Source organism: Ctenopharyngodon idella, chromosome 21 (genome assembly GCF_019924925.1).
Source record: "Ctenopharyngodon idella isolate HZGC_01 chromosome 21, HZGC01, whole genome shotgun sequence".
Classification (NCBI taxonomy): Eukaryota; Metazoa; Chordata; class Actinopteri; order Cypriniformes; family Xenocyprididae; genus Ctenopharyngodon; species Ctenopharyngodon idella.
This window is the reverse complement of record NC_067240.1, coordinates 13,097,248-13,110,509: the sequence shown is the minus strand read 5'-3', so window position 1 is coordinate 13,110,509 and position 13,262 is coordinate 13,097,248. Positions and strand designations below refer to the sequence as shown.

At 36.2% G+C, this 13,262-nt stretch overlaps 1 protein-coding gene across 6 annotated transcripts in view; it reads left to right on the top strand.

Annotated features, from left to right (window-relative positions):
• Positions 1-1,476: 1,476 nt before the first annotated feature.
• Positions 1,477-13,262, top strand: part of ank1b (ankyrin 1, erythrocytic b) — an 86,552-nt gene continuing 74,766 nt past the window's right edge. For 3 of the 6 annotated variants that reach the window (XM_051877691.1, XM_051877690.1, XM_051877689.1), the window contains exon 1: positions 1,480-2,005. In XM_051877691.1, coding sequence (XP_051733651.1) covers positions 1,880-2,005 — 126 coding nt within the window. In that variant the 5' untranslated portion in view covers positions 1,480-1,879. Of the gene's footprint in view, positions 2,006-13,262 lie in introns of all 6 variants that reach the window. The other 3 variants (XM_051877695.1, XM_051877694.1, XM_051877693.1) reach the window with 3 other exon arrangements.

Sequence of the window (13,262 nt, the reverse complement as noted above, 5' to 3'; positions counted from 1 at the left end):
AAAATAAATAACTGTCAAAACATATATCTATTAAACTATATATGTAGATAATAGATATAATTTTTTAGGCCTATATTTTTTACTAGTGGGTGCAGGACACTATAGTTCATTTAAGTGAGGATAGCAAAATAAAGTAAACTGTGACATATTATACCCAAAAATTCTTCATACAGTGGACTACCAGTAAAACTGATAAAAATTTGGAACCAAAAATTATTCAGACACTTTGACCTGACCATGTTTTGCTTAAATGTTATCTGACATAATTAAGATGATTTTTTTTTTCTGACACAGTTTAACTCTGAGATCTTGTCATATTTTATTACCATTTTTTTTAAACTATAGTGAATAAACTGTAATGAATGAAATGTTCAAGGTGTCTGAATAATATATATATATATATATATATATATATATATATATATATATATATATAGGATTAATATGTTATTTCAACTCAAAAATGTCTTAAAGCATCAAAAACGAACCTAATTACCAGATTTTCAAATATGTGATACCATTTGTATAGTTCTTTTTACCATATATAGTATGACATATAAACAAATCATAGACTGTCACTGTAATCAAAGTCCTCCCCCTTCCCGAAGGAAATCAGTGGATCATTTTGATTAGAGGAAGGGAAATCAAGCAGATGAAGGATAATGTACAGCCTAGTGTCATGACAAGCATAAATAAATATGACTGATCCATCTGAGGTCACATGACCCAGCCATCATTCTCAGAGGCAAACGCTTGCGCCTGCATTTCACTTTAGATGGGCTCTGAATTGTAATGCACTGGCTCCTTTTATATAACTGTTATTCCGCAATCCCAAATTTTGCACAGTATTGTAACATAAACAGAAATAAATAGCACACTGTATCCCACTTGTTCACTAGTAACGTGATCATTTGTCATGAATCACAAAATACAAGAGAAGAACAACATGTGAGCTCTATTGTTCCATAAGGTTTTCCCTGACATAAAGCGACTGGTATGTATCTCAGTGCAATAAACGTGTGACAGTTTAGCCTATCTCTGTCTTTCTCTCTTTGTCATATACGCACCCTCATATTGTCTTTCTATGTAGGTCTAAATGGACTGAATTACTGCATAAACAACAATGCATGAACCCTTTCTCATGGAAAACCACAGTCTGGTGAGAGAGAGAGATCGTACATGCAGTTTTTATGAGGTTAGCTGTTACAGCTCAAAACCCTTTTCACTCTTAGCAATCAGAGAGGAACCTGCCTTCAATTACAACCAGAAAATGAATCCAACTGAATTCATCACACACTAAAGTAAACTAGAAACCTGCTACAGAAGGTGGTACGAGAGGCAAATATACAGTAAATGATCAAACAAAGATGGGTTTCTCTGAAAAATCCTGCTTCTTTCAATCTGTGTGGAAAGAAACAATACATCTGTGAATTCATGCACTGATTTTTTCCTCTACATACTGCAGATCTGCACAAAGAACACAACAGTACGAACAGACGTGCGGTAAACAGTTGGCAGTATCATGGCTGAGAAAAATGGGAGACTGTAGGTGAGAAAGAGAGACGGAGGGAGAAAAATCAAGCTGCTGCAGTATCCCTACACTGTTGAGCCTTGGACTGCGTGACTGACTGGTGTGTGGCGAGAGAGAGAGAGAAGAAGGGAGGGGGGATGGGAAGGATCTCGCTTGGATGAGGAGCAAGCAGTCAGGCAGGCAGCAGCATCATCTCTTTTGTGGCGAGCTGCTGAGGGAACTGGCCGCCTAGAGCCGTGTAGGGTGCTAACTCCTCGCAGGCGCGCACAGCGCCACCGCCTCTCCCGCACTGGCCGCCGCAGGGACAGCCTCTTTCACAGGCGTAGCACCGCTTGTTGCAGCGGCACCATGGCGCAAGCCGCTAAGCAGATCCGCAAGAACAAGGACCTACAGGAGCTCGCAGCCCAAGAGCTGCGAGAGAAGGAGGAGGAGAAGATCAAGAAGAGGAACCGATCGAGAGACCGCAGACGCAAGGTAACAAAAAAAAGCATCCTGCTTGCTCCTTCCTCTTTTTTCCGTAGTGAAGGGAATACGCACACACCTTCACACATATCACTGACTCATTGTGTTAACCAGTCGGCTAGAGCTGGTCGTTCGCAGATTATGTTTAAGGAAGATGCTCGTCTGGTGGAGTGGATGAGGGGGGGTCATGACTGAGATGACTGGTTAAGTAGCCCCTTGGTCCTCAGGGAACATCCTGTTTGATCGATTTAGAATGTTGTTTTTGACTGATGCTGCATCAAAGCAAACCTGATTGTTTTATGTATTCAGATACCACCTGACACAGGCTCCATTGTTTGTTGCGTTCCCTCTGTCTGTCATCGGCGTATTACATTACCTAGTGAATGCACATATCAATGCCGTAAGCGTGAACTTTGGCAGAACGTGAGCGTGATGTCTGCACCTGCCTCTGCCGCCCATTCTCATTACAGTTTGTATGATGGAGCTGAAGTGCATTATGGGAGCTCTGCTGCTCTGAGCCCTCTGGCTGCCTACTTACTTACCTTACCTTCCACAAATGTGCATTCGATGATGTATGGTCGCATGCATGCAGATTTTGGGTTTACACGAGAGCAGAGGTACACGTGACTCAGGTTAGCGCCGAAGATCAGCAGAGACCGGGGTGATGACTCCACTCCCGTCTGCTCACCAAGGCTCATAAAACCTGTCAGCTTAGCATTTATCAGCATGCTCGTGTGACTACGCGATCGGGCAGAGATATGTGGCCAGCGGTGGTAGAATGTCAGCGTAGCGCCAATTAACAGACCCGAGATGCTGAGACACAAGCAGTGACACTGAGCGAAAAAAAAGATACTGGAGTCTAAAGATCACTCTGAGGGCTGTCCTTGAGGGTTGGCTGTTTAATCTTCGGTGGGACGGCTGATGAAGCATTTGTCAAGGCTGTCAGTGACCTCTTGAGATTACACGGGGACTGGGAAATTGAAGTCGGGACATGTTTGATGATACTGTTGCTTTTTTGATTTGATTAAAATAGCGTTGTGTTTAATAAGCGGTTTAGAACTCACTCTGAATATTTTATTCATATGCAAGCTTTGAACTTCTTTCATAATCATTTAGAGATAATTGTGTTTTGTAGGGATGATTTCATTCAAAAACTCAAAATGCAAATGTTAATATTTGTTTACTAGGGTCTGATATCATTTGACGTTACAGTACAGCATGATTCAGATGTTTGTATGAGCTTTACTGAAAATTGTGCCGCTGCAGGCATAACCAGTGCACATGTGTGCAACCATGGGTATGCAGAAGGGTAAACAATTGGCACACAAGCAAAAACAGAGAGAGAGGAATATTATTTGATTGGACTTTTGCTGTTTATTTTAGAAATGTTCATAATTCCATTATTAAAAATCGACAAGAGGAAATCAAAATATTAAAGCATTAAAAAAGAGGAAATCAAAATACAAGATTGAAGTCAAGCTTTACGAATAGGATTATACTCTGTTTTGCTATTCGAAATTGCGTTATCTTCTAACAATTTTGCGATTAAATGGAAGTAGCAACAGATCTTTTCTTCCGTATTGAGATACACAGTGTAACGGATTATCGAAAAAGAAAAAAAATTGCTGGGCAGAGACTTGGTTCCTGCCATTTAAATTAATTTAATTTTGAGATGTTGGCGTTGCACTAAAAAAAATAATGTTAGCTTGCTGTTGATTGTGGAAGGGTGGAGTTTAAGTGAACTAAATGATTGGAGACGTGCAGCATATGTCACCAGAGAAGTTTGTAGTTTTCACTGAAAGTTCGAGTTAAGACATTTTGATTAAACATTAAGGGATTAAATGTAAGAAAAAATGTAAAACGAAAAAAGAAAGAAGCGTATATATATATATATATATATATATATATATATATACAGTATGTGTGAATTCATTCACAATAAGTTTCATAATATGCATTTACAAAGTAGATTGATTTGCTTGTTCTCCCTCTTGAAGTCAATGTGGCGCAGTGATTGCTATTAAAAATGGCACTTCGTGTCAACAAGGATTGCCGACCCCTGCTCTATTTGGTGTCTTTGTGCTCCAGAAAACATGTCAGTTTCGCTGAGCCCTAAAAGTGTTTTGGATGGTTCGTGGCCTTGTGAGATTTCAGCTGTTGGTAGACAAACAGTTGTGTTGTGATTTTTACACCTCCCTGAGGTGGAGGGCCAGAGAAAAATGATGTCAAGTGCCCACAGTGTGAGACGCAGAAAAAATGGTTGTTTCGATTGGAATATCAGCACTTACAGCATGCTGAACAGTACACTGCATACTGTATAATAAAAAATAATGTAACATTAAACACACTCTAAAAAATGTGTTGGCTCAAAAAAAAAAAAAAAAAATTAAAACAACAGTTTGTATACATTTTTTTCAGTTATGAAAACTTGGAGTGAATTTACGTTCAACAAGCTACATTGAGTTAGAGGAACTTAATTGTAGCATAAACACAAATTTTTAAGTTGATAACTTAAATAAGTTAAAATTAAGTCGCTCCAACTACCAGAGTTGTAGCCCTGTAACCAGTTAATCTTATCTATTTCAGTTCAAATCAACAGCTATCATAGCACATGCTAACATAACTTATTTAACATGTATATTTAATGAACAAGTAAGATATTACTTGTCACTGGCATTAGCGCAGTCATTGCTTATAGAGTCAATGTAGTGTTTACCGTCATGTATCTACTCTTCAGCACAGTGGTAAACACAAAAACTTCAACATTACAGAAACTCTTTTAAATGTCAAACATAACAGCATTAAACACTAACAGGTTGTTTAAATAGCAAATGCATTTGCGCCCATTTTTGCGCCCATGGGGGTGCTGGTCTGAAAACGAGGTGTGTTCAGGCGCATTGTTGGAGCGTTGCTATTTTGAGGCAACTGAAATAGAATGGCGCAATATTTTTTTGTTATTTAAACAGCGCGTTAGTGATATGCGCCTCTAGGCATGCATACACTCTGCTTATTACACACACAGGGACACGCAGCAGCACACAAACATGCCAAATATTAAAAATAAAAGGATTACTGTGTAAAAGTTTATTATTGTGTGTGTTAAGATAAAAATGCTTTGGTGGAATCCGGCTTGTCCTGTAAATGGTCTGTCCAAACACTTTGACCTTGCGCACGAGCAGATCCGTTTCCTCGCTAGAGAGGGTTCAGTTTTTCCGCTTGCAAATTCCTCCATCTAAACAGCGAATCTGCCATGGCGCGAGCACAACTGGCTTTTAAAGGGAATGGGAGATGAGACTCTGATTGGTTTATTGCATGTTACGCCCAAAACACACCCATTACTCATTAAGAGAATAAGGACAACCCTTAGACCATGCGCCAAGTGCGCCGACCATTTTTCCCGTTGTTAAACTAGCAAAAGTGGATTCGGACATACCCTAAGTGCACTTGCGCCGTGCGCTTTAGACCATGTGCTTAGATCGTTAAAATAGGGCCCATAATTTCAACATTTTTTCTCCTTATCCAGTCCTATACTAAGCATGCTGGGAACTAGAAATCCAGTGCCTGATTTCCAAAGTTATTAAGACAATTTCATTAAGTTACTACAACCTAATTTTTTAAAAAGCCAATTAGGCTAACACATTTAAGAAATTTGTGTTTAAATTACAGACAATTATTAATCGAATAAACATTATTATGTCAACAGAACTCTACAAAATAATGTTTGCAACTTAAAAGGTTTAATTAAAATAATGAATTAGAATTTTTAACTTGCAATCATGCATTTATTTAAGTTGTGGTAGAGAAGGAGGAGATCCCCTGAATTACTTTTCAGAGTGCATATCATACAGTAGTATGCTATATTGTTGTCACAACCTTATTATGTGAATGCTTAATTCGGCGAGCGGGGTCCATTTATCCTTATATTTAGATTTTATGTTAAATTTTTAATTTTAATTTTGTACAGAAATGTCATATTAAAGAGGTTGGAAAAATATGTGAATTTGTGATGCACAATCTTACTGTTTATTCATCACACTGGAAATGTATGGTCAAGTTAAATGCATTTCATTGTGGGATATAGTATCTAGCTTAGTGTCTGTATACTACACATTTTAGCATATACAATAAGTCATGTTGGTATACCATGCATACATTTTGTTTTCTGTACCCAGTATACATACTGTAGAAAAAGTAACAGTAGTACAGTAGTATGCCTGGATAAAGGCAGAAACAGATGGATCAGAAGCCTTAACTCTTAGAAATGGCCTATAGTGCATCATTTAGTAGCTGCATTGGTGCTTTGTATCCTTTTTACTTATAAAAGATGGTAACAGAGCTGCTGTGTACAACAAAGTATTAATTACCCCGCAGTACATTTATGTCTCTAAGCTGGTCTTGCTGTGTGTGTAAGATCTTATGCATCACATCCATATGACTTACACACGGCCTGGCCCAGATTCCCATACAGCAGAGAGCATGCATTTTTCTTGTTACCTAATTGGAAAAGGCAAGAGAAGGTGAAGTCACACGTATCAGTAAGTACCTTCAGTCACAGGCTATATTTATTCTGTGCCTGAGTCCCTACCAATCTGTCCGTGATCCTGCCAACTTGAAGAGATGCGTTGCCCAGGATTCTGGAAGGTTCAGTTGTGATCTATGGGGAGATGCATTTGTAATGCAATGTTTACACCACTAGAGGCAGCAGACTGGGAGAGAGAGGTCCACTGAGAGTGGGAGTGACAGGTGAAATATAGCAGCATAATGTCAGAGATCAGGGTTAGCCCAAGTGCATTATAATTAAGCACATTCTGTGGTTGTAATAGGATATGACCACATTTACCATTAAAGCTGCACTGCTTAACTTTAAAATCTCTTTCGCTGATAAAGACATGAAATGTCTCTGGATGCCTGCCTAGACAACAAAATGTGAAATACCATGACAAACACCCGTATACCTGTGTGTAATTGAATATTACTGGCCGTCTTCCTTTTTTTAGAATTCAGGGCAGAGAAATCCAATTGATTTGGACTTCAAAAGTCAAATTTTTTTGTCCTTGCTACATTTTCACTTTAGCTGTATTAGAAAAATGTCACACACAAAATATTAGAATGGTTTCTATTACTATAGACAAATAATATTTCACAAATATCACTGTTCATTGATTTAAAACCTGGAATTTTTTTTTTTTATCATTGTCTTTTATCAAGAGATAAAGTAATGTAATGTGCACTGTTAACATAACGGAAAACATGTTGTAGTGTTTCACGATTCTTTAGAAGTTATAACACAAGAAATTCAGTAGTTATTTAAAAGACATATGATGCTCTATAGAGAAAATGTTCATTTGTATTCTCATATGATTAGTTACAGTAAAGGCACACAAATGGTTTATGGTCCTTGAAGCTTCTAGAATATTCTTTGCTGCAGGCATAATTGCTTTGAAATAGATTACCTCAAAAATTAAATATTAAAGCTAGAGCTGAATCATTTTTGTCCTGACTTAAAATGGTTGTATTTCACATTTTTCCTTGTGACATCTAAAGTGCAAAATTGTTCAATAATTAGGACTGCTAGATTGTATTTTTTTCATTTTTGCTCTTTGAATAATGAACTTTGAGACAAGGTATTTGTCTCAAAACTACAATACCAGTGTCTCCCATGTGCATAAATGTAAATGCACAAAGATGTCAGCTTCATTTGCATATACTTTTTGATTGAATCTACTGTATATTAAATCTTGTAAAGACTGCAGTTAATTTCTTGGCTTTACAGGTTTTGTGGAAGTAGGTGTAGTATTTAACAATTAAAATGAATCAAGCGAAAGACTATGCCATTTTTCATTCTTTGGATGCCTGAATGCACAGGAATATATGATAGTGAGAAGTGTTGTGATACAGTAATGGTTTTATGATGTTAATCTGACACTGCTTTCTATAATTAGATGAAGGAACATGTTTTGCCTTTGATATTTGAACATTTCCGGTTGATAACGATTGGATTAATGTGTTCATTACTGTCTCCTTTTACACTGTAAGTATGAAGCAAGATATATAATTACATATATGGGGTAGGGGGAACCTCTCAGTACTCTTTGTCCCATCCACTTCCTTTTCTAATTCTTAATATGAAGCTAGTGCATATTTGAGGCATCTTGGGCGCAGTTACATTTATTTCTGTGGGAAACATTATCTCTGAACTATTTACTGTCAACTTGTTTATTTACCATTAACTTTACTATTCATTAATGTACATCTTAGTGTATATATATATATATATATATATATATATATAGTATATACTATACTATATGTATACACACACTTTGTATATACTATATGTATACACACACTTTTTTAAGGTTTTTTTAGTTTACATATTCAAGGCTTAGCTTATTATTTCTGCCCACCGAATCACTGAATTCAAACTAAATCTGTGTAGTATGTATACTAAATCAGTGACGATATTACATTGATCAAGAATGCATACTATACTGTACATATTTAGAATGCATACTAGTACATTGATCAAGTATGACAACTACACATATTTACAATGCATACTACTTAGAATATGCACCCTACATTGATTTACATTTGCTTGGTATTCATACTATACAAATTTGCAGTTGATTACAAAAGCAGGAAAAGCCTAAATGATGTGTGAATAATATGCGTACTAAAATATATTATGAATTCTGAGTCAATGTTGTAAGCACGCTCAATGTACTATGCATACTAAATAAAAACATCATATGCAAAAAGTATGTTTGCACACATTAGTACATTGAGTCTGCATGTTGCACAGTGTGCAACTGAACTCAGTATGCAAAATTACTGGGCCTTGGATATATAACATTTAGTCCAATTCTGTTTAGTGTGCATCTTATGTCCTTTGCAGATTCCTGACAAATAACATAAATACTTCCTTTTCTTATGGTCCATGTAATCCAAGTGTCTTGTGTCTTAACACACATATATATCATTTCCAGTTACCTCTTTTGCTGTCTCACTGTGTTCTGTAGAATGTGTACTTTTCTCTGAGTATGGAATATACCGTATTGTAATTCTTGCTCCATTAACCTTGCCGGTTTAACACAACTCAAAGAAACCAACTGTTTATACTAGAGGTTACCGATACTGATAACTAAGTTGGGCAGTACCTGCCGATAACCAATTAAGTAACCGATAGTTTTTAAAACTGATACTGAATCAAAACATAACACTCAAAGAAAATAGTGCTGCACTATATTTCAAAATACATAGTGTTGACTGAACCATTAAAATATGTATTGTATTTTGATAAAATATATAAATATTAATATTTATTACATTAATAAATATTAAAGTAAAAAAAAGATATCCAAACTGAAACAAAAAGTAACAAAGAAATGAAAAAATAGATACATCCAAAATGTTTCAAAAAACACTTCATATAACACGACAACATTTTGTGTGAAACATGTGACATTTAACATGTCCTGCAATAGATCAAAAGGATATAACATAAGCTCCACCATAATAAGAATAGCAATGTACAGTGAGAGATTTACAAGATTATTTACATGTCATTACTTTTAACATTAATTGGAACAACTTTTAAAAAATATTTTGATGTGGAAATTAGAATATTTTTCTATTAATCTATTACTCTTCAAAGAGCGCTCCCTTTATAATCTTTATAATCACTAAAAAGCTCAGCACTGAAAAAAAACTCCAGCGTTTTAAGCGGTGAGTAACCTTAAAGGATTAGTTCACTTTTTAAATAAAAATTACCCCAAGCTTTACTCACCCTCAAGCCATCCTAGGTGTATATGACTTTCTTCTTTCTGATGAACACAATCAGAGATATTTTAATAAATATCCTGAAGCATCTGAGCTTTATAATGGCAGTGAGCGGGATCAACTGTGCTTCCATCCACATCCATAAACTGGGGGCAGCTTGTTTCCATTTTTCGGACCACTGTCTCTTACACAGACATTGCAGATTCAGTTTTATGAGATGTATGAGTACGTTTTTTTTTTTAACCTTCGACAGTTTGGAAGGATTGTTTCTATAAATCTTTGTTTGACGTTTTTTCTAACCCCCGGGTCAACTGGTAGGTGCATGTTGAACGAATACAAATTACATGACCACCATTCCAACTGTAAAACACAAGAACCAATTATATTTCCTCAGTGATTTTATATTCACTTCACTGCATGAAATCTTATTCAGTTCAAACTCCTTCCTTGCCTTTTTTTCTGATGCATGCTCTTAAATCTTGAGCTTGCTGGTCCCAGTTCCAGTCATAATGCGCAGAAATATTGACATTCCTTGCACATGACAGAGCAGCATCCATTAGACTCAAAGTGCTTTGTCTCACACATTATAAGCAAGGAGCCCATAAGATACGATTACACAACCCTGATTAAATTGACACAGGTTTTGGATATATGTGATGTTCGTTGGTCTCTATATAATGCTGTATAATACTCCTCACATATGGTCCCTTATGGATGACATGGATGAAATATCTTACCAATAATGTCCTTGCAGGGACGACGGAGAGGAAGAGAGGATGAGATGTGTTCCCTACACGTGCTGCCTGCTTGCTTGCATGCATGCATACTCAGCATCTCGGCTTTGTAGCAGTGTTATCGACAGATGTGGGTGGAGCAATCCTCGTCTGTCTTGCGCTTGAAGATGAAACAACCTAAACAGCTCCGTTACTCTGATCCTAACCTATTTATCATGCTCAGAGTCTCCCCAGCTGCAATGTCCTTCTTGCCGTTTATGCATGCATGTTATTGTTTATTAGAGCATTCTGTCATTTAAATGCTGCAAACTTGTATTCTGTGATGCAACAGATGATCCTTGAGGTTTCAAGAGAATAATTGTGTTGATGATGCTCACGATACGCATCTCTGTATTGAAAGGTTAATGTTGAGAGCAATTCGCAGTGCAGTGTCTTAGCACTCCCAGTTGTCCCAGCAATAATTTTATGAGGAGTTATGAATAAAAATGAATTTCAGTAAAAGCAGCGCTTTCTTTATTAGTTTACCTAAGTAATTTGCATAATTGACGTTTCTGCTCGCATTATGAGACAAGTTAATTTTGTTATTCAGTAACTTTCTGTATCTGTAACAACTGTAATACTGCTTTAACATTTTCAAAGTGTTCAGTTTATATATAACCACCAATCATAGGCTTTTCTTGCATTCATAAGCAAACATATTCTATGCAGTATGAGATCTACTTAAGTGTAGTATTCAACTAAATCCTTTTAAAACTTGTAGTATCCATGTTAACTTCAAGGGTTAGCTCACCCAAAAATGAAAATTCTGTCATTAATTACTCACCCTCATGTCGTTTTACACCCGTAAGAGCTTTGTTCATCTTTGGAACACAAATTAAGATATTTTTGATGAAATCCGATGGCTCAGTGAGGCTTGCATTAAAAGCAAGTTAATTTACACTTTTAAACACCCCGAAAGGTACTAAAGTTATATTTAAAACAGTTCATGTGACTACAGTGGTTCAACCTTGTTATGAAGCGACGAGAATACTTTTTGTGCGGCAAAAAACCCCCAAAATAACAGCTTTATTCAACAATATCTAGTGATGGCCGATTTCAAAACACTGCTTCATGAAGCTTCGAAGCTTTACAAATCTTTTGTTTCGAATCAGTGGTTCGGAGCGCCAAAGTCATTTGATTTCAGCAAACAAGGCTTCGTTACGTCATAAGTGTTGTGAAATTTCAATGGTTCACGTGACTTTGGCAGTTTGATACGCGCTTCGAGCCACTGATTCGAAACAAAAGATTCGTAAAGCTTCAAAGCTTCATGAAGCAGTGTTTTGTACATTGACTTAATATGCATTTTGCACATATTTATACAACTTTTCTTAGTTTTCTTGCAGGGTTAGGGTTCAGGACACAAGCTAAGTTTGTTATCATTTTTAGTTACTTTGTATTTGCTTTTAGTGCTTTGTAATTTACACTTCATCGTTCAAAAGTATAAGGTCAGTTTCTTTTTTTATAAAATATATTCTATTTCTAATAAATGCTGTTCTTTTGAATATTCTATTCATCAAAGAATCCTGAAAAAATAGCACCAATACATTATATTAGAATGGTTTTCTAATAAACATTAAAAATATATTAATATTGAAAACAGCTCTTTTAAATTCTAATAATATTTCACAATATTAGTGTTTTACTGTATTTTTGGATCAAGTCAATGCAGACTTGATAAGCTTAAGAGAATTCATTCAAAAACATTTTAAAAATCTTACCGACCTCTAACTTATGAATGGTAGTGTATCTATACTTAAAGTATGTTAAAAGTATTTTAACATGAAGCAAATACATACATCAGCTTGAACCTTTTTAAAGTGTGCTGTTTATACACACAGTCACCAATCATTTAGGCTTTTTTTTTGCATTTATAGTCAACTGCAAATCTGTCAAGTTTGAATACTAAGTAGGTGTAGTATGCAACTAAATCCTTGCATGCATCTAAGTCAATGCAGGGTGCATACTTTTAGTATGCATTGTAAATACATGTAGTTGTCATACTTGATGAACGTAGTATGCATTTTTGATCATGTAGTCTAAAGTGTTTATAATCAATAATATGCGATACTAAGCTCATATACATTTATTCATTATATATAATATTCATACGGCACACATCTTGAATTCAGTGTGCAGAAATAACAAGCTGAGCCTTGGATGTGTGATATTTAGCCCAGCTTCCTATAATGCTATCCTCAGATTGTTGCATCCTCAGAGGCCTGGTCTTAATCAACACAAGTCAACAGTTTCTTTCTCATATGCCCAGATTAATGTCATATGTCTTGCAGAATTATACTAATCCTTGTAGGCCTGTCTTGATATGTTAGATACGACTTGACCTTCCCTTTCTTTGCAGCTCAAATCTTGTCATAAACCGAATGACCTTCCACTTCGTTGTGACACATTCTCGTTCTCAAAACAGCCCATTTCAGCGAAATTACAAGCTGTGGATGTTCAAATGATGTATGCAATCTTGTCACTGAGCTCAGACAGAAAGTAAACATAATATTTCCGCCAGCTATTTATGACCTAGTGAGATACAATGGCTTAAATTTCCTCAGTCCTCTCTCTGTTCCATTATCAAAGTCTGGAAATGTCTTGTTGTGCGTGTGTATATGTCGATATCTGGTGTGTATGTGTAAGTGTTTGTGTAACTCCATTACCAAACGCAGCAGTCGTGCATGAGTGTGTACATATGAGAGAGGGAGATGTAG